Consider the following 27,362-nt stretch of genomic DNA (forward strand, 5'->3'; position numbering starts at 1 on the left):
CTACTTTTCTCCTGCCTGGCAGTTATCTCAGCTTGGATGTCGACAGGAGGTCAGGTCCAGCCCTGCCCAGTCCAAGCTCTTCTCTGTCCTGGCACCCCAATGGTGGAATCAGCTTCCCCCTGAAGCTAGGACAGCAGAGTCCCTGCCCATTGTCTGAAAACACCTGAAACCCTACCTCTTCAAAGAGTATCTTAAATAAATCCACAGCAATCCCCTCGCACCCCCTCCTCACCCCTGTTAGTCCAAGAACTGATGCTCTGGTAACGTTTGCTTCACCTGATATAGAGGTCCTGGATGGCAGGGAGCTTGGCCCCAGTGATGTACTGGGCCGTCCGCACCACCCTCTGTAGCGCTTTGCGGTTGAAGGTGGTGCATTTACCATACAAAGTGCTGAAGCAGCCAGTCAAGATGCTCTCGATGGCACAGCTGTAGAACTTTTTGAGGATCCGAGAGCCCATGCCAAATCTTTTCAGGCGCTGTTGTGCCCTCTTCACGACTGTGTATATGGAACATGTTAAGTCCTTAGTGATGTGGATGCCAAGGAACTTGAAGCTCTCGACCCGCTCCACTACAGCTCCGTCGATGTGGATGGAGGCGTGTTCTTTCCTCATTCTCCTGTAGTCCACAATCAGCTCCTTGGTCTTACTGACATTGAGGGAGAGGTTGTTGTCCTTGCACCACACTGCCAAGTCTCTGACCTCCTCCCTATAGGCTGTCTCATCACTTCAGTGATCAGGCCTTCCACCATCATGTCAGCAGCAAACTTGATGATGGTGTTGGAGTCGTGCGTGGCCACACAGTTATGGTGAACAGGGAGTACAGGAGGGGACTAAGCACGCACCCCTTAGGGGCCCCCGTGTTGAGAGTCAGTGTAGAGGAGATGTTGTTGTCAACCGTCACCACCTGGGGTGGCCCGTCAGGAAGTCCAGGATCCAGTTGCAGAGGGAGTACCCGAGCTTGGTGATAAGCTTGGAGGGGACTCTGGTGTTGAACGCTGAACTGACATTTATGAACAGCATTCTCACATAGTTATTTCCCCTCTTGTCTAAGTGGGAGAGGGCAGTGTGAAGTGCAATTGAAATTGCGTCATCTGTGGATCTGTTGGGGCGGAATCGGAATTGTAGTGGATCCAGGGTGTCTGCGATGATGGTGTTGTGTGTTATGACCAGCCTTTCAAAGCAATTCATAATTACGGCTGTGAGTGCTGCAGGGCGACCAATCATTTTGGCAGGTTACCTTGGGAACAGGGACTATGGTGGTCTGCATAAAACATGTAGGTATTACAGACTGGGTCAGGGAGAGGTTGAGAATGTCAGTGAAGACACTTGCCAGCTGGTCAGCGCATGCTCTGAGTACACATCATAGTAATCCATCTGGCCCTGCAGCCTTGTGAATGCTAACCTGTTTAAAGGTTTTATTGGCTACGGAGAGCGTGATCACACAGTCGTCCGGAACAGCTGGTGCCCTCATGCATAGTTCAGTGTTGCTAGTCTCGAAGCACGCATAGAAGGTATTTAACTTGTCTGGGCTTGCATCACTGGACAGCTCGCGGCTGGGTTTCCCTTTGTAATCCATGGTAGTTTGCAAGCCCTTGGTAAACTCTGGTTTACCAACCCAAAATACTCCCGCACAACCTCTTCTTGTGTCTCCACATTCATTACATGTATAATGATGTTTCGATAAGAAATAAGATGATATTTTGCTATGATTGTTGCTTTTTCCAATAGTTTCTTCTTGGGGTCAAAATGACCCCAGTTGGTAATCTCTGTATGTATAATATGTTGGTAGCTTGAGGGTTACGGAAAAGCTGTGTGGGTACATACAATTCAGTAATAATGGTTGTGTTGCAAATTATACTTCACTGCAGAGTGAGTCTAGATTCTGATAGTGAGATCTTAGAGAAAATTATTGGTATGGGATTCTTTACATGGGATTGTATCACTGATATGCATCTATACAGCGTATGCATTTCATCTTTAATTGGATCTTTTTGAGAATTTCGGAAGATATCGTTATGTAAAAAAGTTTTTGAATATACTGTAAGACAACATTTGACGGTTTTCTGAATTTTTCTTGATTCTCTTGAAGGGGGATTTGAGGTGAATACAGCCACAGCCGGAGAGACCAATAGGGACTAGAGATGGGCTCAAAGAGACAACCCCCCCCAAATGGGAATGTTCCTCAATACTGAAAAGGTTTTAGCAGCAAACCAATCCAATCCTACTGAGTGGCCTGACCTCGCTTTTGCTTGTTTCCACAGCTGGGTAGTACTGTATGTTGAAACAAAACAAATAAGGTGACGAGTAGTGACCTTGCTCAAGGGCACCACAACAGCGTATCCCACCAGGGACTTGGATCAGCAACTTTCTGGTCACAAGCGCACTAGTTGTCCTAACCCCAAGGTCTTACGGTATGCTGTAAACACAATAACACAACTATATTAAGGGACAACCAAGGTGAATGTCAGATCGTCTGGGATGAAACATGAGTTTGTCCTAAGAAAATGGGCTCTGGTGGATTGGATAGCAAAATGGCATCAGCATTTCCCCTTTATAATCACAGATCGTTTATTTCGGTGTTTGCCTGTATTTTACAGTGTGCCTTCAGAAAGTATTCATACCCCTTGACTTATTCCAAATTCAAAAAACACAATACCCCATAATGACAAAGTGAAAACATGTTTTTTGAAATGTTTGCACATTTATTGAAGAATAAACACAGACATATCTCATTTACACAAGTGTTCACACCCCTGAGTCAATACTTTGTAGAAGAACCTTTGGCAGCGATTACAGCTGTGAGTTTTCCTGGGTAAGTCTTGGATTGTGCAACATTTGCCCATTACTCTTTTATAAATTCTTCAAGCTTTGTCAAATTGTTTGTTGATCATTGCTGGACAACCATTTTCAGGTCTTGCCATAGATTTTCAAGCAGATTTAAGTAAAAACTGTAACTCAGCCATTCAAGAATATTCACTGTTTTCTTGGAAGCAACCCCACTGTAGATTTGGCCTTGTGTTTTAGGTGAACTTATCTCCAAGTCTCTGGCGGAAAGCAGACTGACCCAGGTTTTCCTCTAGGATTTTGCCTGTGCTTAGCTCCATTCTGTACATTTGTTTTATCCTGAAAAACTCTCTAGTCCTTAACGATTACAAGCATACCCATAACATGATGCAACCACCACTGCTTGACAATATGGATAGTGGTACTCAGTAATGTATTGGATTTGCCCCAAACATCACACTTTATAATCAGGACAAAAAGTGAATTGCTTTGCCACATTTTTTTGCAGTATTATTTTAGTGCCTTGTTGCGAACAGGATGTATGTTTTGTAATATTTGTATTCCGTACAGGCTTCCTTCTTTTTACTGTCAATTAGGTAAGTTATGTGGTGTAACTACAATGTTGTTGATCCAGCCTCTGTTTTCTCCTGTCACAGCCATTAAACTCTGTAACTGTTTTAATGTCCCCATCTGACTCATGGTGAAAAATCCCTGAGCGGTGTCCTCCCTCTCCGGAAACAGAATTCTTTGCGAGACATTGGAAAACCTCACTGGTCTTTGTGTTTGAATCTGTGTCTGAAATTCACTGCTCGCCTCGGGGAGCTTACTGATAGTTGTATGTGTGGGGTACAGAGATGAGGCAGTCATAAAAAAATAATTTGAACACTATTATTGCACACAGAGTAAGTCCATTAAACTTTTTATGTGACTTGTTAAGCAATTTATTTTGTCCTGAACTTATTTTGCCATAACAACGGGGTTGAATACTTATTGACACAAGACATTTCAGCTTTTCATTTTTGATGAATTTGTAAACATTTTGACAAAACATAAATCCACTTTGACATTGTATGTAGGCCAGTGTTTACAAAAAAAAAACTAAATCGAATCAATTTTAAGTTCTAGTAACACAACAAAATGTGGAAAAAGTCAAGGGGTGTGAAATACTTTCTGAATGTACTGTATATATATTGGAGATGAAATTAAAGATGGTAAAATGACAGAGGACATAAAGTGTTATACTCACCATCTGTGCTTGGTGATAGGGGGCATCGCGTAGGCAATTGTTTGACTCGGTGGGAGATTCCCCATGTCTCAAGGCATACATTTGATATTATATTTATATTTAGGAGTAGCTAGCAGTTACAGTACAGCAGGGGAAGGCCATCTCTTATTGTCTTATTACGGCATTTGCCATACAAGTGAGAGGAGAATTTCTTACACATTTACCAACAACAAGATACTGTATCTTTGTAGTTCTCTCCAAGAAACCCGAACTTAATATGCTAAAAGAAAATGTAATTTTATTTTCGTGAGAAACTAAACCGAACAGTCAATCTATTCAGAAAACCATTGTGTTAGTGGTTCAGGGGCTTCAACTCTCCCTCTGTCCCTCCCTCTGTCTCTCCCTCTGTCCCTCCCTCTGTCTCTCCCTCTGTCTCTCCCTCTGTCTCTCCCTCTGTCCCTCCCTCTGTCCCTCCCTCTGTCTCTCCCTCTGTCTCTCCCTCTGTCTCTCCCTCTGTCCCTCCCTCTGTCCCTCCCTCTGTCCCTCCCTCTGTCTCTCCCTCTGTCTCTCCCTCTGTCTCTCCCTCTGTCCCTCCCTCTGTCCCTCCCTCTGTCCCTCCCTCTGTCTCTCCCTCTGTCCCTCCCTCTGTCTCTCCCTCTGTCCCTCCCTCTGTCCCTCCCTCTGTCTCTCCCTCTGTCTCTCCCTCTGTCTCTCCCTCTGTCTCTCCCTCTGTCCCTCCCTCTGTCCCTCCCTCTGTCTCTCTCTCTGTCTCTCTCTCTGTCTCTCCCTCTGTCCCTCCCTCTGTCTCTCCCTCTGTCCCTCCCTCTGTCCCTCCCTCTGTCTCTCCCTCTGTCTCTCCCTCTGTCCCTCCCTCTGTCCCTCCCTCTGTCCCTCCCTCTGTCCCTCCCTCTGTCCCTCTGTTCCCCCCCGCCCCCTCTCCAACTCTCCTGGCCTATCTCCTTCTCCTCCTCCATCCCGCGCTCTCTCTTTCCGTCTGTCTTGTTTTGTTGTTTTTCTTATTTTTTTTTTACTAAAGGAGACTGCATCCGCAGGGTTGCAATTTTTGTAGGTTGTTATCCTTTTTGTTTAGACTCTCCAACAGTATGTTATCAAGTGCTGCTGGACAACAGTGGCATTAGATATGACCTTTCAAACTGCACATTTAGTAAGTAGAACTAAGACAAGGGGGGGGGGGGATTCTCCTAACATACTAAAGCACACACATGCGGTGGAATAGATGCAAGATGCCCTTGTGTATGTCTGAGACTAACTGCTGCGCTACTGAGCTATTGACTGATAGCTTCTGGAGCGGAAGAGGCTGATGGATGGATGAATGGGTGGATGGATACAGAGAGGATATTTCAGGGGGAGAGGTGTGACAGACACTTCACTGGTGGTATGGAGGAATGGGTAAGAGAGAGAGAGGTAAATATCACTTAGGATCTCTCCTTCTGTCTCTCCTATTCACTCACACATGAACACACTCTTAGCTACCATGTGGAGCTTCCTTTTTTTGTTCGTTTTTTTATTTTTAGCCTTTTTACATTTTCGGAGTGTGAAGGTTAAGATGATCCCAAGGGAAGAGGCAGACATAGGGTTGAGGAAGGGGGGAGGAGGAGTTGAGCGGTGTGCAGAGATGCAGAAAATGGGGAACAGGTTGAGAGGAATGAGCAGGAACACACTTAATGCTCCTCAACATTTGACATCCTTGGGCGACTGACAGCGGACGGCTGAGGGGCACATCAATGTGACCACAGTGTTTTTAAAACGGTGCTTTGTCGAAGGGATGGAAGGGAGGAATGAATGCTGAGAACTAGGTAGGCTACAGTCCAAAAGGGGCAATATTGATTTGTAAAAGGAAGAGTGAAAAGAAATCACACTTGAATCATTTACCGAAAGCAATCAGACCTATTCTTACTATATTTAGACTTATTTAGACTACCTCTCCCAGACTCTCACCACCATAAAAAGACTTTTAGATGGCTGAAAGCAAGCACACAAAATCTATTTTTAGTTATTGAATTGTTCACCGAAAGTCTTGGTAACATTTCCAGACATGTATGTAAATTAGAAGGGAATAAATCTGTATTGAGCTTACATGATTTATTTGACTTTATTCGACTAGTAGACCCACATGTTTCTCATATTGCATCCAAATAGCCTATTCATCCTGTTATATTAAGATAGGAGTTATTTCCTATAGAGGCAGCAGATTGGGGATTGTGCTAATGTAAGCGGTTTAGCTAGGCTAAATTAGTTGTGGGTGTAATATGAGTGTGATTTAGTATTTATATGACAGAGCCACATTATGCAGTTTATCCCTGTTCTGGATGCCACTCTTGATTTTCCCCTCGCTTCACTGTTTCAAAGACATGATGGCATGCATGACAAGGATGGATACCATCTGGCCTCACTATTGGCATGAGCAGTATCTGTGATTATTGCCAAAGACAGCATAAACAACCCAGCTAGCAAACAACGTTCTGAGAACCATACCTCACTATTGGCATGAGCAGTATCTGTGATTATTGCCAAAGACAGCATAAACAACCCAACTAGCACACAACGTTCTGAGAACCTTACCTCACTATTGGCATGAGCAGTGTCTGTGATTATTGCCAAAGACAGCATAAACAACCCAGCTAGCACAAAACGTTCTGAGAACCTTACCTCACTATTGGCATGAGCAGTGTCTGTGATTATTGCCAAAGACAGCATAAACAACCCAACTAGCACACAACGTTCTGAGAACCTTACCTAATTTCATGGATAGTGAACAGAAGTTTATAGATTTGATTTCACTGACGCCATGCCAGAATTAATGCATGATTAATGCCTAAGTAAATTAATTTCCATGTGTCCTATCTGTGCTTGGAGTTCAAAACCAGTTAACCCCAGCTAAGCTAGTGGTGTTATTAAAAGTATTTTTGGGAAAAACAAAAACCTACATTCCCACAACTTCCAAGGAACCAAATGTGCTAGCTGGGAAGGGCTCTATATCTCACTCACTCTCTCTCCCTCTCTCTCTCACCCTCAGTGAACAGACTTTCACCACCCACACTCACATACCCACACCCACACAAATAACACACACACACACAAAGGAGCATAACCACTTTCAGAAATAAACGCATGCACTCACATACATACACATACTGTACAACAATGCAATTTTACAATGAAATACACCATTATATTAATGTGATTATGGATCCTTGGTTTAATGCAATATCAACATGTGCCATTATAATATGTCACAGTGTGCGTTATTGTATGCCATTAAGTTCAATTGAAGGTGTCTGTAGATGCTGTAACTCAATTATAATGCGTTGCGTATCTTGGTGTGTGAAGAGTCAGATCATGCTGGCTGAGCATTATATCCCTGTGTTATTCATCTGAATGGGAAGTGAACCTACAGTGTTTTCTCACCTCTTCCTTGTGAGCTGCCTGTTGCTTCATGGCCTGGATGCCTCCGAAAGAAAGATGGATTACATTAGGAGCACAGCGCACAGCCGACTCTGCCCTTTGCACACACGCACACGCACGCACACACACACACACACACACACACACACACACACACACACACACACACACACACACACACACACACACACACACACACACACACACACGCACACGCACACGCACACGCACACGCACACAAACACACACGCGCGTGTGCACGCCCGCAAACACACACACACACACACATGGTTGCGCACACACATGCACGCATACATACGCACACCATCTACTCCATTAGCAGCTTCATCCACAGGCTGCTAACTCAGACACGCTGGGTCGGAAATCCCTGACAGGGTAGTTAGCGAAAGGTCAGTGTGAAGAATCTGACAAATCCCTTTTTTAGAAAAACCTGATGCCTACACATCTAGTTCCGCAGAATGCCCACCACCAGTCTATCAGTCAGAGCTTTACTCTCTGCCTTTCTGGTCCTGACTTTCTTCCTCTAGCGTGCGTGCGCGCAGACACAAACATTCTCTCTTTCATTTGTTGAAGCCTAATGTGATTTCCTATTCTGCCACGACTTTCACTACCGTTTACCATCATTTCAGGCACCGTCATTGTTGTCGATGTTTAATGAATGACTTTAGGGTTGGCACCGGGTGAGAAGCCTTCCTCCCAGAGATGTAGTCACACATCAAGTTCATCTTGGTCAGTAAGTGTCTGTGAGGTTGGTTAAATGCATAACCTACGAGACCAGAGGATGAAGAATATAGTGTTTTAGGCTGCTGTATTGTAAAGCAGGTTTTTGTTTGGTCAGGGCCTAGGGAAATATTTGATTCTAATTCATTCCGATATCAAGGTGGAAAACAAACCAATAAGTAACCCATCCACACGGTACCCATTCCTCTCACCTCCTGTAGTCTCCCTTCAGCTATCCTCCCTTCCCCTCATCTCTTCTCTACTCCACTCCTCTCCTTTTACTCTCGCTTCCTCTCCTCTCCTTCCCCCTCTCCTCTCCTCTCTTCCCCTTCCCCTCCCTCTGAGTATGCACCGAGCTTCCCCACCCCATCATCCCTCATCCCTCTTTAGTTGTGAAATGTATATTCCACAGAGCAGAGAAGCGGGAGGCGAAAGTGACACAGCCAACCTAATGAAGGAGGTGGCCATCCCTGATGTCTAGGAAAGACCATATTTCTCAGGATCAATCCGCTACAATACCCAGCTGTCACATCCTATGGGCAATCCGCCTTGACAGAGAAACATTTCATGTGGTTGCCAAGCCCTGCTCCGACTCAGGCTCCGCACAGAGGAAGTGAGGGAGATGCCAACAAAGAGATGTGAACCCAAAACACGGGAACCATAGTAGCACTCTGGGTCTCTGGTGCTCTGCAGCCAGCCAGAAGCACATTATGGAGGTCATACTCTTGAGTGACAGAAGGAGATGCGGTGCTTTGTTTCTACTAGATTCTACACTTAGCAGTGCTCTCACATGCACGCACACACACACTCACACACTGCATTTTAATTACAGCACAGGAACTGGCAAGGAACCGAGACCTTGATGCTTTGAGTGAGTCGTGTCCTTTTAAAAATTCATTTAATTCAGTAAAAGTCTATCAATTCCTGTCATTCCTCTCAGGTTTTTAAACATGCAGAGAGCGTAGAGCGCTCAGTCACAAGGACAGCTCAGTCCAGCCCTCTGGCTCCGATCCTTCACACACCGACCAGACGGGTCCTGAGGAGAGAGGTTTTTACCTCTATTATTACTTTTAAAAATCTTTTAACGTGTTGATGAATATTTAATGCAGATGAATATTTCACTGCGGCACACGGCAGTCAGGAGTTGAGAAAAGAGATGCAGAGAAAGAGAGCGAGAGCGAGGGGAGTGAGAGAGAGAGAGTGAAAGAGACATTGAGATGCAAGGAGAGTCCACCTCTTCTTCCACCAACATGCAGTCTCGCTACTCCTCTCTGCCCCACCCAGCTCTCCTCTCCTCTGGTGCATTATCAGTCAGAGGACAGGACAGTACAGTGCCGGAGAGCCGAGTAATGTCACCCAGGGTTGTATCAGTGGAGTTCTGCTGCGGAAAGCGCTGAGTCATGATGTGTGTTGAGTCATGATGTGTGTGTGCAGTGTAGGAGAGCGATGAGTTGGTAGGCGCTGTCAGGTGATGTTTATCTCAAACCAATGAGATGGATCATTACGAGTCCACCCTCACTCCAGTGATTCTACCCCCCCCCCGTCGTCGTCCCCCCCCCGTCGTCCCACAGGCCCAGCCGATACTGCTATTCTCTTCCGCAGTCGCAAGACACTCTACACTTCAAGGGTGCGTCGACGCGCTTCAAAACTTTGGAAACGTATTCGAGGTCAAAGGTTCCCACGGGACTAAAGGAGTCTCAGACAGAGGACGATCTACGAACCTGAATGAAAGCCATTGCTATCACACAGTGTATGAGCTGATAACAGCCAGCAAAGCAAGATGGGGGAAAGAAAACCTCAGCAGCCATTCTATAGCGCTTATCTGCAGTTCACTGAGTACGATATGAAGGATTGTCCTCGCAAACCATAGCTAAGACTCTTAGGAGCTACTCACAGGAAATCGAAACTCACTCCAAAGAGTGGCTTCATTTTTTCTCAACATTAAACAAACGAATCCTAGTCTTGGGCCCCATCGGCTTCCACAAGAAAGGTGCATCATTAAACAATATCTTGTGAGGTGGAGACAGAGGTTTGGTCAGCGATGTGATTAGGCTGATGTCCCCGTAAACCCTGTAGGGATCGAAGCACAAGAGTTCGCTGCTATAACTCAAGCTTTGTTCCATAAATATGCCATTAGCAAAATGCATAATAGGGAGGACTTTTAGATTCCAAACTTTACTCACTAATTAACACTCCTGCATGCCTCACAATGATATTCACATATTAATATGCAGTTAATGCGCCACGGGTGCTGGATAAATAATATCAGATACAGGCGTTCCTGTACTTTTACAGATACCAACTTTAGAGGAAATACACTGGAAACAAATGTAGCATTTACTTGTCGAGCCGCAATGCAATTTGTAACTATGTTACATTTTTGGTGCAATTGTGTCTACATTTGCATTGCTTAAAGTTTTCAAATAGCATTTTTAAGTAAAGGGTTCTTTTACAGGAAATATTCTGAAGAAACTATAGAACAAAGGTTTATGTCTGTCTATTAAGCTTATTGACCAACATTTCTCACACTTAAGAGTCATTCCCAGTGGCCAAAAACTAGTAACAATGTCGTCAGTCTGGCATCTTTTCCTGATGGGTTGGAGTGCACAGTATTCACCTGCATATAGGTGACGAGTTTCAGGAAACTAGGCATATGTCGCGCATCACTACTTTACAGTAGAGGTGTTGTTTTGGGCAGAAATGCATTCTGGAACATGTGAACTTTCAAGTGCCTTAATAACAAACTTGTATTCCATCTGTAAATACAAATGAAATTGTTAAATTTAGTTGGTTTAGACACGGAAAAAAACAGGGACTTTCCCGCTAGCCATGATTGGCTGAGATAATGGATGGGCTGGGCATGCCGAGAAATGAGTTTGGATGGGTCTGCCATGTAGCACACTTCTGTCTATAACATGAGCTGGTCAGTATGTGTAGGTCAAATCAAAACGAATGTTATTTGTCACATACCCATGGTTAGCAGATGTTAATGTGAGTGTAGCGAAATTCTTGTGCTTCTAGTTCCGACAATACAGCTAAAACCAACGAGTAATCTAACCTAACAATTCCACAACAACTACCTTATACACACAATGTAACGGAATGAATACGAATATGTATATAAAAATATATGAATGAGTGATGGTACAGAACAGCATAGGCAAGAAGCAGTAGATGGTATCGAGTACAGTATATACATATGAGATGAGTAATGTAGGGTATGTAAACATATAAAACTGGCATTGTTTAAAGTGGCTAGTGATACATGTATTACATCAAGATGGCAAGATGCAGTAGATGGTATAGAGTACAGTATATACATATGAGATGAGTAATGTAGGGTATGTAAACATTATATGAAGTGGCATTGTTTAAAGTTATACATTTTTTTACATCAATTGTTAATTGTTGGCAGCAGCCACTCAATGTTAGTGGTGGCTGTTTAACAGTCTGATGGCCTTGAGATAGAAGCTGTTTTTCAGTCTCTCGGTCCCTGCTTTGATGCACCTGTACTGACCTCATCTTCTGGATGATAGCGGGGTGAACAGGCAGTGGCTCGGGTGGTTGTTGTCCTTGATGATCTTTATGGCCTTCCTGTGACATCGGGTGGTGTAGGTGTCCTGGAGGGCAGGTAGTTTGCCCCCGGTGATGCGTTGTGCAGACCTCACTACCCTCTGGAGAGCCTTACGTTTGTGGGCGGAGCAGTTGCCGTACCAGGCGGTGATACAGCCCGACAGGATACTCTCGATTGTGCATCTGTAAAAGTTTGTGAGTGCTTTTGGTGACAAGCCAAATTTCTTCATCCTCCTGAGGTTGAAGAGGCGCTGCTGCGCCTTCTTCACCACGCTGTCTGTGTGGGTGGACCAATTCAGTTTGTCCATGATGTGTACGCCGAGGAACTTAAAACGTACTACCCTCTCCACTACTGTCCCGTCGATGTGGATAGGTGGGTGCTCCCTCTGCTGTTTCCTGTCCACGATCAGTCCACGATCATCTCCTTTGTTTTGTTGACTTTGAGTGTGAGGTTATTTTCCTGACACCACACTCCGAGGGCCCTCACCTCCTCCCTGTAGGCCGTCTCGTCGTTGTTGGTAATCAAGCCTACCACTGTTGTGTCGTCTGCAAACTTGATGATTGAGTTGGAGGCGTGCATGGCCACGCAGTCGTGGGTAAACAGGGAGTTGAGGAGAGGGCTCAGAACACACCCTTGTGGGGCCCCAGTTTTGAGGATCAGCGGGGTGGAGATGTTGTTACCTACCCTAACCACCTGGGGGCGGCCCGTCAGGATGTCCAGTACCCAGTTGCACAGGGCAGGGTTGAGACCCAGGGTCTCGAGCTTGATGGCGAGTTTGGAGGGTACGATGGTGTAAAATGCTGAGCTGTAGTCGATGAACAGCATTCTCACATAGATATTCCTCTTGTCCAGATGGACCTATTGGGGCGGTAAGCAAATTGGAGTGGGTCTAGGGTATCAGGTAGGGTGGAGGTGATATGGTCCTTGACTAGTCTCTCAAAACACTTCATGATGACGGAAGTGAGTGCTACGGGGCGGTAGCCGTTTAGCACAGTTCGCTTAGCTTTCTTGGGAACAGGAACAATGGTGGCCCTCTTGAAGCATGTGGGAACAGCAGACTGGGATAAGGATTGATTGAATATGTCCGTAAACAGACCAGCCAGCTGGTCTGTGCATGCTTTGAGGACGCAGCTGGGGATGCCGTCTGAGCCTGCAGCCTTGCGAGGGTTAACACGTTTAAATGTTTTACTCACGTCGGCTGCAGTGAAGGAGAGTCTGCAGGTTTTGGTAGCGGGCCATGTCAGTGGCTCTGTATTGTCCTCAAAGCGAGCAAAGAAGTTGTTTAGTCTGTCTGGGAGCAAGACATCCTGGTCCGCGACGGGGCTGGTTTTCTTTTTGTAATCCGTGATTGACTGTTGACCCTGCCACATACCTCTCGTGTCTTAGCCGTTGAATTGCGGCTCTACTTCGTCTCTATACTGACGATTAGCATGTTTGATTGCCTGGCGGAGGGAATAGTATTCGGACATGTTTCCGGTCACCTTGCCCTGATTAAAAGCAGTGGTTCGCGCTTCAGTTTCGTGCGAATGCTGCCATCAATCCACGGTTTCTGGTTGGGGAATGTTTTAATAGTTGCTGTGGGTACAACATCACCGACGCACTTGCTAATAAACTCGCTCACCGAATCAGCGTATTCATCAATGTTGTTGTTTGACGCAATACGGAACATACCCCAGTCCACGTGATCGAAGCAATCTTGAAGCGTGGAATCAGATTGGTCGGACCAGCGTTGAACAGACCTGAGCACGGGAGTTTCCTGTTTTAGTTTCTGTCTGTAGGCTGGAAGCAACAAAATGGAGTCGTGGTCAGCTTTTCCGAAAGGAGGCCGGAGGGGGGGGGGCTTATATGCGTCGCGGAAGTTAGAATAACAATGATCCAGGGTTTTACCAGTCCTGGTTGCGCAATCGATATGCTGATAGAATTTAGGGAGTCTTGTTTTCAGATGAGCCTTGTTAAAATCCCCAGCTACAATGAATGCAGCCTCGGGATATGTGGTTTCCGCTTTACATAGAGTCAAATGAAGTTCATTCAGGGCCATCAATGTGTCTGCTTGGGGGGGGAATATATGCGGCTGTGATAATAATCGAAGAGAATTATCTCGGTAGATAATGTATTCGGCATTTGATTGTGAGGAATTCTAAGTCAGCTGAACAGAAGGACTTGAGTTCCTGTATGTTGTTATGATCACACCACGTCTTGTTAATCATAAAGCATACCCCCCCGCCCTTCTTCTTACCAGAAAGATGCTTGCTTCTGTCGGCGCGATGCCTAAAGAAACCAGCTGGCTGTACCGACTCCGATATCGTGTCACGAGTGAGCCATGTTTCCGTAAAGCAAAGAATGCTACAGTCTCTTATGTCTCTCTGGAATGCTACCCTTGCTCGGATTTCATCTACCTTGTTGTCAAGAGACTGGACATTGGCGAGTAGTATGTTCGGGAGCGGTGCGCGATGTGCCTGTCTCCAGAACCTGACCAGAAGACCGCTTCGTCTGCCCCCTTTTACGGCATCATTGTTTTAAGAGAACACACGGAAGGCTGTTGTATAAAACACCTGTCTCCCGATTACATCTTCAACGGCAACCATGGAATTCCTTGACAGAGGAAGAAGTGTCCATCCATGTATACGATAGTCTAGCTCGCTCCATTTTCAGATATTGTACTTTTCTAAGTTTGTCAGAAAGTTGGTGTTAGCTAGATAGCTACCGTTAGCTGTCTGGCTCGCTAGCTAACATTACGTGTACAATCTAAGTAGTAATATTATTTGTATCTCAGAGCCATTTGCATTGCTAGTTATAGCCTAATGTTAGCTAGTAACTAAAATTGAACCTAGTTGGTTAACTACCAGCAGATCCATGATGGATAGTAATGTTATGAGTTGGGATTATGGTTCATTGTTTACCAAGCTACATGTCAAAACAAAAGACTCCACTATGCAAGTAGCCATTTCACTGTACCTTCTGTATCCTGTGCATGTGACAAATAAACATACATTTTATTTGATATAGTGTGTGTTTACCAGATGCGGTAATGTGAAGAACATGACCTGCACCAAAGTCAAATTATGATATAATATTAAGCCAACGAGACAGTATCCAAGTTCTAAAGTTCTCTGTTTAGAATGCCCTGGTTTATTTTGTCACACTCGCAAACGTAAGCTATTTTCTGTAATTGGCTCGTCATTAACTTAAACGTAAATAATGATCTTGTTGGGAGTTTATTATCCTGTAATAATGACGAAAATTAGCTAAAGTGAAGACGTTGTCAGCTACAGTAGCTTGCGAAATATTCAACCCCCTTGGCATTTTTCCTATTTTGTTGCCTTACAACTGGCAATTAAAAAATATTTTTTGGGGGGCGGTATCATTTGATTTACACAACATGCTTACCACTTTGAAGATGCAAAATATTGTTATTGTGAAGCAAACAAGAAATAAGACCAAAAAACAGAAAACTTGAGCGAGCATAACTATCCCCCCCCCCCCAAAGTCAGTACTTTGTAGAGCCACCGTTTGCAGCAACTACAACTGCAAGTCTCTTGGGGTATGTCTCTATAAGCTTGGCACATCTAGCCAGTGGGATTTTTGCTCATTCTTCAATGTAAAACTGTTCCAGCTCCTTCAAGTTGGAGGACTTCCACTGGTGTACAGCAATCTTTAAGTATTTTAAGGTCTCTCCAGAGATGTTCAATCAGGTTCAAGTCCGGGCTCTGGCTGGGCCACTCAAGGACATTCAGAGACTTGTCCTGAAGCCACTCCCGCGTTGTCTTGGCTGTGTGCTTAGGGTTGTTGACCTGTTGTAAGGTGAACCTTTGCCCCAGTCTGAGGTCCTGAGCGCTATGGAGCAGGTTTTCATTCAAAATCAATAAATATCAAACACAAATCAACCTATTTCCACGGATCTATAACTCAACCGAAACACTGAGATGACTCAACCGAAACACTGAGATGACTGAACTGAAACACTGAGATGACTGAACCGAAACACTGAGATGACTGAACTGAAACACTGAGATGACTGAACTGAAACACTGAGATGACTCAACCGAAACACTGAGATGACTGAACTGAAACACTGAGATGACTGAACTGAAACACTGAGATGACTGAACTGAAACACTGAGATGACTGAACTGAAACACTGAGATGACTGAACTGAAACACTGAGATGACTGAACTGAAACACTGAGATGACTGAACTGAAACACTGAGATGACTCAACTGAAACACTGAGATGACTGAACTGAAACACTGAGATGACTCAACCGAAACACTGAGATGACTGAACTGAAACACTGAGATGACTCAACCGAAACACTGAGATGACTGAACTGAAACACTGAGATGACTGAACTGAAACACTGAGATGACTGAACTGAAACACTGAGATGACTGAACTGAAACACTGAGATGACTCAACTGAAACACTGAGATGACTGAACTGAAACACTGAGATGACTCAACCGAAACACTGAGATGACTGAACTGAAACACTGAGATGACTCAACCGAAACACTGAGATGACTGAACTGAAACACTGAAAGGTACAAAAAATATATCTTGATATTCAATCAGAATAAGAAGAACAAGAACCTGTGAGTCTTTCGTGTCTTTTATCTCTACCTCCTTTCTCACCTCTCTTTTTTGACACCTCTTTCCATCCACTGCCAGACCATGCTCAACTAAGCTTCAAAGCAAAGGAATTGCCTGCTCACTAAAGCCTGTGAAATCCACGTCGAGCTCAGCAGAGGCCTTGACAGGACAATATGGTGACAAGTGTTCCTTTGACCAGAAAACAATAGTATTGTGTGTAACGTTAAGTAGTATAGAGAGACGCCAGACCCGCCTGGGTTACCTAGATCACATGGTGAGGATATTAAGCCTGTCTAAACTCTCCATGACTTATCTCATATTCTAACTCTTTCTCTCTACACTCTCTCTCTCTCTACACTCTCTCTTTTTACACTCTCTCTCTCTCTCTCAGAGGCAGACCTTTCTCGCTCACTTAATCTCATCTCACTATACTGCCAGTCTCAGGGCTTCCTCTTTTGTGTGCGTCTCTTGCCTTTTCTCTCTCTCTCTTTCTCTCTCTCTCTCTCTCTCTCTCTCTCTCTCCCCCTCTCACTCTCCCCCACTCTGTCTCTCCCACTCCCTCCCTCCCTCCCTCCCTCCCTCCCTCCCTCCCTCCCTCCCTCCCTCTCTTTTCCTCTCTCACTCCACTTTGCTTAGATTTCAGTAGGGACCTGACAGGCCAACTTCCAGCATTTTCTCTGTCTCTCTCTTTTCTTTTCCTCCTTCTCTCCTCTTCCTCTCTCCCTCCACTGCTCTCCTGTCTTTCGTACTCCCCCCTTGTTCTCATGATTTTGACATTTACAACTAAGAGACATGGGTTTCCATTTCATAGTAATCCTCCAGTGCTCCACCCGCCTGTTATTCATCTTACTGTAAACTGTGAAATCCTGTTTGTTTAATTGACTGATTTCAATTCACATTTCCAACAGCCACGGGGTGATTAAGCAGTATTTGTGACTTTTCGTGTATGTGTGTGTGTGTGTGCGCGCGCCTCTATCTCTTTAAGAGTCTTCTGCATTTTTGTTCATGTGTCAGTGAATGTGTGTGAGTGTGGAATGCCTGCCTTCACCAATCCCCCTCACTGGGCTCAGTGAACAAACCTGCTGCAGCATTATTCACACCTAAGACTTGAAAGCGTCGGATGAATAGCCTATATCCTAAATGTTGCGGCCCGTTGCTCGATAATCTTGCTCTGCACAGAGACTGCCTCATGGATGTCGTAATCCTGCCGAGCCATAAAACTGACTGAATCGCAAATATGGACGAGATTTGAATTGACAGTGAACCAACCGCATGTTACTGTAGAATAGGATGCCCACAATCTGCTTTTACAGTAATACATAGGCACTCATATGCACACACATGCACACACACACACACACACGTGCATACACTTCCAACCCCTGCCTTACCTGTATATGATGCAGGCACAGTCTCTGCACGTGCCACAGTTCTCTATGTCCTGACCCGTCCGGTAGGAGTGTCTCCTGGAGGGGAAAACACAGATGACATCATCACCAGGGGACCATTACAGCTGCCACCTTGGCTTGAGTCACAGCGTCAGGAGAGGGGATGTGTGTGTGTGTGTGTGTGTGTGTGTGTGTGTGTGTGTGTGTGTGTGTGTGTGTGTGTGAGTGTGTGAGAGAGAGAGAGAGAGAGAGAGAGAGAGAGAGAGAGAGAGAGAGAGAGAGAGAGAGAGAGAGAGAGAGAGAGAGAGAGAGAGAGAGAGAGAGAGAGAGAGAGAGAGAGAGAGAGAGAGAGAGAGAGAGAGAGAGAGAGAGAGCGAAAGGGACTGGAAATAAGCAGGATCTCAGTCTTATCATCCCTGGCTAGGTTTCATCACTTCATCTGAGAAGTAGCTAGCTCTATTTTTATCACGATGAAGTGTTGCCTCAGCCCCATGATTCTCCTCCTGCTAACTCCTCATCCAGAAATCCACTCCTGATCATATCTTTTGAATGATTTTACCCCAACCGACTCCCCGACGTCTACGTAAAGCATGACTTTATCTTTAGGGGAAAAATGATTCTGTTTATGAGGTAAAAGTCAAGTCTGAATTCCTTACATGTAGACCCATCTCAGAACAAGAGAATTTATGAGAGAAGAATACATGATTATATAGGCTTTAAAGACCATTAGAAACATCTTTGATTTGAAAGATAGGTCAACCCTGTGATATACACCCAGGGGCAAAACTGGTTGCTGTGACGACAGGATGACGTCTTTTACCAGTGTTGTAGTCGAGTCACTAAACATTGAGTCTGAGTCGAGTCCCAAGTCTCCTGTGCTCAAGTCGAGTCACGAGTCCCTATGGCTAAATTCCGAGTTCAGGTCCGAGTCACAAATGGTCAAGTCACGAGTCGGTCTTATGTCATTTGTTTCTAGTCGCCACCAGATGACAGTATATTGCCACTCCCTCATTTAAAATAAAACGAATGTACTATTCATCACTACCTCACAAGTTCTACTCAATTACCTGTGTTTCACTAATTATTTACTTCATAAATTAATGGTAAGTCAGACTCTCAGCTACATTTTTGTAATTGCAGACTGATATTTGTGTAGGTTTTTTATTGCAGAGTGAAAACTAAAGAGGACTTGAACCTGGCTATGGGATGCAGGGGGAAAGTCTGAGGGTAGAGCGAGACATATTCAAAGACTCAATACTAATATTGTTTTCAAATTCGTGAAGCAGTTTGTGTTTCTTAATAACCAGGCAAAGCTAAATAGTAGGCTGGTGACTGGTGGTTGCGGGGAAGCAAGAGAGTAGCTTGCACGATTTGTAGCCCTGCTACGATCCGAGGCGGAGCCGGAGAGGAGCTTGGCTGCCTGTCTCCTCACAATAATCGCTTGCTCCCCCGTAGCTTAGCAGCTGATGTAGGCTGCGTGTGTCTGGTGTGCATCCTTCCCACTGCTAGAGAACAGAACTTCTCGCTGCTCTGCGCACCCAGTGCTGCTAATACTCTGCTTATCGTAGGAGACTATCCAGTCCGAGTCACCAATGGTCGAGAAAGCGAGTCCGAGTCCAAGTCACCAACGGTCGAGTCCAAGTTGAGTCAAAAGTCATGAACTTGGTCCTGGACTCGAGTACTACAACACTGTCTTTTACTACGTCCGTTTGACGTCATGGTCTGGTTGTATACTGTTTGTATAATAAAGAAGATTTGTTAACGTCTTTTTAGCAACCAGGAAAATACGTCTTTACCTGATCGTAACCTGGTTACAAGACAAGGATGACAATCAAAATATGACTTCCTTCCCCCAACGTTTGATCTTGTTCGGAAAAATACATCTTTACCTGGTTGTAAACAGAGACCATCAGGTTAAATGACTTCTTTTCAACGTTTCCCGGTATATAAATATATACATATGTCATCCCACCCAAGCGTTCATATTAGCGACCACATTACATTGGTGATTACACCGTTCATGATTACAGACTTTCTCTCCATAGACCACATGCATGTCTTCTCCTCTCCTGGAGTTTTCCTAACCTCCTCTGATCTAACATGTTGGTATGATAACGATGGTGGAGAAATCCGTAAGCAGCTTAGAAACGTGGGAAGTAGATTAATTAAAGTGCTGATGGGAATCATAAAGGGTTTACACTGAGAGCCTGCGCCGCAGCTCAAACCAACGCCCGCACTTGCATTACCTCATCATCAGCACTGATCGCTATCGCTACTCGCCAAATTGAGGAAATTGTGGAGAAATTAGGTGTAACTCATCCCACAGAAGAAAAAAAAATGCTACATATTTATTTATCGTTTTGACGTTTCGGAAATTTGTGTCGGAATATGGAAAGAGTTTTGACTTGTTATTGACGTGTTGGATTTAATCACAGATTTCATCTCTTTCTCTCTCCCTTCCCATCTTTCTTTCATCTGTCATATCCTCCTCATACCCCCCCTCCCCTTCTCCTCTCCTCCTCATTTTCACCAAATGTACATTTCATAATGTCTGCACTGCACAGTCAGGTTGCCAAAGCATTTACAGCATCACAAGGCTGGACTGGCCTACAAATAGATGGGCGGTAGAACAGGAATGCTCAAACAAAACAAATGTCCACCTGTAATACGAAGAGCGCAACATGAGTGATATCGGCCAAGGAGTGATATCTACCAACAATAACCCTCAATACGATTCCAGAATGAGAAAGAACATGCTATCGTGTCAATATGATCACATTGTATTGGCTGGGGCCGATTCATTTTCGCAATGGACAAATTCTTTGCACAAACAATTACCTCTTGAAGCAGAGCTATGACAACTTATGTGTGACATTTACTTTCCAGGCCTTCGTGTTCCTGTGCTCCAAGGCATTCTTTTATTCTTATTCCAACTTTCTAACTGTTTTCTAATGCCAGCAGCATACCAGCCTGCGTCCCACTGCTGGCTTGCCTCTGAAGCTAAGTAGGGTTGGTCCTGGTTAGTCCCTGAATGGGAGACCAGATGCTGCTGCAAGTGATGTTGGAGGGGCAGTAGACGGCACTCTTTCCTCTGGTCTAAAAAATAATCTCCCAATCTCCCAGGATGCAGTGATTGGGGACATTGCCCTGTGTAGGGTGATGTCTTTTAGATGGGACGTTTAAACGGGTGTCCTGACTCTCGGTGGTCACTAAAGATCCCATTGCACTTATCGCAAGAGTAGGGGTGTTAGCCCTGGTGTCCTGGCTAAATTCATGATCTGGCCCTCATACAATCATGGCCACCTAATCATCCCCAGTTTCCAATAGGCTCATTCTTCCCCTGTAATTATTCCCCAGGTAATTATTCCCCAGGTTGTTGCTGTAAATGAGAATGTGTTTTCACTCAACTTACCTGGTAAAATAAGTGAAATACACTGAACAAAAATCTTTACGCAACATGTAAAGTGTTGGTGCCATGTTTCATGAGCTGAAATAAAATGTCCCAGAATTGTTCCATATGCACAAAAAGCTTAATTCTCTCAAATGTTGTGCACAAATTTGCCAAGATAATCCATCCACCTGACAGGTGTGGAATATCAAGAAGCTGATTAAACAGCATAATTATTACACAGGTGCACCTTGTGCCGGGGACAATAAAAGGCCACTCTAAAATGTGCAGTTTTGTCACACAATGCCACAGATGTCTCAAGTTTTGAGAGAGTGTACAGTTGGCATGCTGACTGCAGGAATGTCCACCAGAGCTGTTGCCAGACAATTTAATGTTCATTTCTCTACCATAAGCCGCCGCAAACATCATTTTAGAGAATCTGGTGTAACGGATGTGAAACGGCTAGCTTAGTTAGCGGTGTGCGCTAAATAGCATTTAAATCGGTGACGTCACGTGCTCTGAGACCTTGAAGTAGTAGTTCCCCTTGCTCTGCAAGGGCCGCGGCTTTTGTGGAGCGATGGGTAACGATGCTTCGTGGGTGACTGTTGTTGATGTGTGCAGAGGGTCCCTGATTCGCACCCGGGTATGGGCGAGGGGACGGTTTAAAGTTATACTGTTACACTGGCAGTACGTCCAACTGGCCTCAACCGCAGACAACGTGTATGGCGTCATGTGGGCGAGTGGTTTTCTGATGTCAATGTTGTAAACAGAGTGCCCCATGGTAGCGGTGGGGTTATAGTATGGGCAGGCATAAGCTGCGGACAATGAACACAATTGCATTTTATCGAAGGCAATTTGTCTGCACAGAAATTCCGTGAAGAGATCCTGAGGCCCATTGTGAAGCCCATTTTTTTTAAGGTATCTGTGACCAATAGATGCATATCTGTATTCCCAGTCATGTGAAATCCTTAGATTAGGGCCTAATTAATTTATTTCAAATGACTGATTTCCTCATATGAACTGTAACTCAGTAAAAAAAAAAAATGTTTGCATGTTACGTTCAAATGTTTTTTCAGTGTAAATAAAATTAAAATAATTCCACTAACCAATCCCTTATTTGTCTCATTTTTCCCTCCTCTTTTTTCAAAGTAACCAATTTAATTAAAAATGTATTCTCAAAATTCAAATAGGCTTATATAATTACAATATTGTCTTATTTTTTATTTATATATATATACATTTTTTAAATAGTGCCAAGCAGGCATTATGAATATGGTCCTGAGTTTTTCATGGTCATCGCCCTTTAATTGATATTTTCAGGAAATATTCAGAGCTGAATGCCGAATCTGCGTTGGCACAACAATGTATTATTGTAGCTGAATGTAATTGAATGGCTCTGTGGGACTCACTCACCCATCTCTCTCTGCCTCCTTCTTCTCCAGGTCCTGTATGACATCCAGCAGGACCTTGATGGTGTTCTGGCTAGTCTCCAGGACCCCCTCCATGCTGTGCAGCTGGGTCTGCAGGCTCCGGATGTCGTGCAGGGGTCCGTTGGGGCCCATCAGTTTCTCTGCTACCCAGGTCGGATCCAGTTTACTCCTGGCCCCTGACACCAGCCCCCCCAGGATTTCCTGCACCTGCCTCAGGGTGTCAGCCTGGGTGGAGGTCAGGGGCCCAACCGTGGGGCCCCCTCCAGAGCCAGAGCAGCCACGGGCCCCGGACAGGCACTGGCCAGGGGGGAGAGCTTGCTGGCTGTTGGGGGTGTTGGTCCCAGAGCAGAGAATTTTATGGAGGGCCCCAAGCTGAGCCCCTAGCTGAGCCTGAGCCTGGCCCAGGCAGGTGGGTCTGGAGATGGCCTTGGTGGGCGAGGAGCCCTGGTCCGCCTGTTTCCCTTTCAGAGGGACCGCCAAGGGTGTTTGAGCTCTCTGTTTCAGAGAGCTGGCTCGAGGACAGGGCAGGGGTGACCCTGATCTTCCTGACCTCTCCTTCTCACTCGCCCGCCTGAGCAGGGGCGCCTGGCAGGCCGAGCCTGGGGTGCAACTCACCCCCTCTTTGCGTGGGGTGTACGGGGGAGGGGGCGGGGGTGGTGGTGGAAGTACCCTCCTCTCCCCCCTACACTCCCACTCTATCACCCTCTTGTCCTGAGTGCTGCAGTGTTGGGCCTGTTGGGCCTGAGGCGGGGGGGTGTAGGGGGGCGCAGGGCGAAACGTGGAAGCGTAGAGGGGCACAGTTTTCGTTGGAGTTGCACAAGATGGCGCCGTTGGAAGTGTATGATAGGGTTTTACCATTGGAGGCGGGGAGTTGCAGCTTTTTACAATGGGAGAGGGAGAGGAGCAGTATTTTATTTGAATGAGGGCGGAGTAGGAAGGTACTACTGTAGGTTGGGAGGAGCAGGGTGGTACGGTCTGACATGGGGGGTTCCCAGGTGGTATGGTCTGAATTAAGGAGATGTAGGCAGGGGCAGTTTGGGCTGGGGGGTGGCATGATGTCACAGTTGGAGGTGGAGATATGAGTTGATTTAAGGAAGAGCAGGATAGGGCAGTTTGTGTTAGGATGGTGCAGGGTGCTATATTTGGAGTTGGTGTTGCGGTGGGGCAAGTTGGGGCAGTGGAGGGGGCTAGAACAGGAGTTGGTTTTGGGTCATGGCCATTAGGGGCTGTATAGGGGGCTATCGTTGGAGATGGTGGTGCGGTGGGACAATTTGGATTTGAGGCTGTGGTTGTAGTTCTGGCGGTGCATGTTAGTTTGGGTGGGACCGTTTCAGTTTGTGTAGCGAGAGGTGGAGTGGTTTGAGCTTTAGATGGAAGAACAGTTGGAGGAAGCGCTGATTTTTTGGGGGGATATTTACAGATAGACCGGGGTGGGGAGGCGCAAGGCAGAGCCACCAGTGATGGTGTTTCACAATATGGATGGGTGGAGGTTGGCACAGTTTTAGGTACGGAAGCATAGAGAGGCACAGTCTGAGTTTTGGGGGTGGACGGTTCGACAGTCGAGGGAGGTGGGGAGGCGCAGTGCTGCACAGTGGGACTAGGCGGGGAGGCGCAGTGCTGCACGGTGGGAGGAGGCGGGGAGGTGCAGAGACTGTCAGTTTGTGTTTGGGTGGTGCAGGGCTGCACAGTCGAGGGAGGTGGGGAGGTGCAGGGCTGCACAGTCGAGGGCGGTGGGGAGGTGCAAGGCTGCACAGTCGAGGGCGGTGGGGAGGTGCAAGGCTGCACAGTCGAGGGCGGTGGGGAGGTGCAGGGCTGCACAGTCGAGGGCGGTGGGGAGGTGCAGGGCTGCACAGTCGAGGGCGGTGGGGAGGTGCAGGGCTGCACAGTCGAGGGAGGTGGGGAGGTGCAGGGCTGCACAGTCGAGGGAGGTGGGGAGGTGCAGGGCTGCACAGTTGAGGGAGGTGGGGAGTTAGGAGGGGAGACACAGGGACTGTCTGTCTGTGTGGGAGTGGTACAGTAGGACACCTCCCTTCCCGGGTCACTGATACCACGGTTCATGCGCCATCTCCTCCTTACTTGGGACAGAGTTGCACTCCCCTGGCGTTTAGATCCCTCCCTCCCACAGGTCACAGAACCGCAGTAACAAGGCTCTGCAGTGTGCCGAAGCCTAACTGGGGGAGGGGAAGAAGAAGAGTCATGCCTGGAAGAGTCCACGTGATTCCCAACAGCAGGGGAGCTGGCATTAGCCTCAGTTTTAGCCTCGCTAGTCCTGAGGCAGTGGGGTTGGTCCACCAATCCCTGTTTAGCCTTAGACCCAAGGCCGTTTCCATCTATAGATGCAGGTTCTGAAATGTGGTTGTGGGTAGTGTAGTACTCATCCTTTTTATCGTCCTGTTCGTCATCCCCATTCACCCCCACCGAGTCTCCCACATTTCGGTTGCGAGTGCTGACAGCCGAGGGCGCCCGTGGCTTGGGCTTCTTGAGGCAGGAGGGGGTCTGGATAGCCATGCTGGCGCACTGCCTCCGGGAGAGAGGTAGTGTGAGGGAGCAAGGCCGTGGGGGCGATGGTGGTGCCCAGCAGCGGCGCGTGGGCCCCGGGGTAAGCGGGTGAGGGGGCGCCCGTGCCAAAAATGCTGCCACTACCTCAATAGTGTCTGCCATATCTCCTCGGACAGCCCCAACCACCGAGGCCTGGTTGGAGGAAACCTCGTCCCCCATTGACCTCTCTGTTAGCCATCCCTGGGGGGCCATGGGGCTCATGGGGGTGTTCTTCCGCAGGGGGTGGGGGCTGTCACGCTCAGCGGCAGTCCTCTCTGGGCCTTTGGTTCCAGCGCCAGTGGTCCCGCCAACAACGCCATCCTCCAGGTCTTTGAAGCGCACCTGGTGGGTGCGGTTGCGGCGGCGCTTGAGGCGGCTTTCGATGTCCGGCGAGTCGCGGTTGAGCAGCACGGAGCGCACGGTCATGGCGCCAGGCGGTTTGTCGGCGGTCTTGCTGTTGGTGTATTGGCCAATGAGCAAGTGATTCGGCTCTTTGCTCACCATGTCTCCTGTGGCGTCTTGTTCTTCCCCTCGACATCCACAGTCCCTGCAGGCCGTTTGACGTGATAAAGTCCTCTGTCAGAGAGTAGGGAGTAATTCTATTCTATCTCAATGCAATTTGTCTGTTGACAATTCGTTTCTTCTCTATGACAATGGGATACATGTAATGTCGCATTTGTTGAGCTGGAGTTCCATCACCAAGCAGATCTGGGGCGACAGCTGTAGCTTGTTGGTTTGAGTGATCATAGAGGTGATTTGAGATAACTGTCACACTGCAGTGCCGTCCGTCCTGCCATCCCCCTTCTGCAGCACTCCATAGGACTGGTCCTTTCTCAGGTGTGTGTGTGTGTGTTTCTCTAGCTATCTGACTTCCTGAGAAATGTAACCAAAGCCAGAAGGTCTGTGCTTTGCTCAGACTATGGATAGAGAGAACTGTATTCGGAGCTTTAACATCATAAAGTAAGTCTTCAGGGTGAACCGGAGTCTCATAGTCCACAGAACTTAATTTACTTATAATTTTCGTCCACTCAGCTTCCTGATTTCCGTATAAAGAGCAGTTCCATAGAGCCGCAATAAAAGTATAATAACGTCAGCACATTAAACATGGGAGCAAGTGCCAACTTAAAGTATGCCGTGTACAAAATCTACATCTAAAAGAGGACATGTTATTTCACATTAAATAAGTCAGAAGACCCAGAAGAGAGAGGTGGGCGTGAGAGCAGGGCACACAGTTATGTTGCATGACTCCTGGATGCACTCAGCGCCAACGTACCTCTAATAACATCCCAGGAGATGGAATCGTGACAGGGACACTGTATCTACCGGCGAATAGGCACAGCTCCTCTGAATACACCTTATCCATCCTTCCCATCCCCCGAATATACAGGCTGGCCCTTCCTGTCCGCTTAGCATTGTCCCAGGGGGCTGGAGGAAGAATGGATTGGTAAGATGTGGGACAGCACTGTGCGACTCCCCATAATGGTCTATCTTCCTCTCTCAAATTCTCTCCCCTCTCTCTCTCTCTTCCAGTACCTCTTCTTAGTGACTCATTTCCACTCTTTGTGCAGGATAACAGAATAGCCTGGGTTCCTGAGGTGAGAGAGAGAGAGAGAGAGAGAGAGAGAGAGAGAGAGAGAGAGAGAGAGAGAGAGAGAGAGAGAGAGAGAGAGAGAGAGAGAGAGAGAGAGAGAGAGAGAGAGAGAGAGAGAGAGAGAGAGAGAGAGAGAGAGAGAGAGAGAGAGAGAGAGAGAGAGAGAGAGAGAGAGAGAATTAGTCTTCATATTGTTGTCCTCACATTTCCCGTGGAAGATAATGAAAATGACCTCATAAGAATGAAGTTCATAATAAATAAGCCAGTTGTTAAACATTCATAAGAGCAGGGTCAACAGAGAAATGCACAAAGTGTGAGTGAAGGGGAGATTAAGTGTCTTTTAAGATAAGTAATGAAAAGGAGAGAAAGACAGAATGAGGGAGCATTGACAGAGAGAGGGAGGGAGTGTGTTTGCTTGTGTGTGTGAGAGAGAGAGAGAAACAGAACAAACACAGATAGAGAGAAGAGCAAAGATAATAGACATGCAGACAGACATATACTTTCAGTGATTGACAAGTGTCCTGCCGTAACAAGATGCTTTGTGACAAGAGGCAGGCCTGTGGTCTGACGGTCTCTCTGTGGAGCCAGAGACAATTAGTGTTGCCTCACAGCTCAGAGGTTATTTAGGGAATAGGGACCCCAGGGGCCATCGCTGTTATTTACGTCCCCTTTTTTTTCAGATCTTGTT

At 46.4% G+C, this 27,362-nt stretch overlaps 1 protein-coding gene across 2 annotated transcripts in view; it reads right to left on the minus strand.

Moving 5' to 3' along the window:
- LOC118387863 (proline-rich protein 36-like) overlaps nucleotides 1–27,362 on the minus strand; it is a 46,991-nt gene that overhangs the window by 9,551 nt on the left and 10,078 nt on the right. For both annotated transcript variants that reach the window (XM_052525916.1, XM_035776661.2), the window contains exons 2-3: nucleotides 22,529–26,673; nucleotides 17,731–17,805 (exon numbers count right to left, since the gene is read on the minus strand). In XM_052525916.1, coding sequence (XP_052381876.1) covers nucleotides 17,731–17,805; nucleotides 22,529–25,587 — 3,134 coding nt within the window. In that variant the 5' untranslated portion in view covers nucleotides 25,588–26,673. The remainder of the gene's footprint in view (nucleotides 1–17,730; nucleotides 17,806–22,528; nucleotides 26,674–27,362) is intronic.

The sequence above is a fragment of the Oncorhynchus keta genome, chromosome 9, assembly GCF_023373465.1.
Source record: "Oncorhynchus keta strain PuntledgeMale-10-30-2019 chromosome 9, Oket_V2, whole genome shotgun sequence".
NCBI lineage: Eukaryota > Metazoa > Chordata > Actinopteri > Salmoniformes > Salmonidae > Oncorhynchus > Oncorhynchus keta.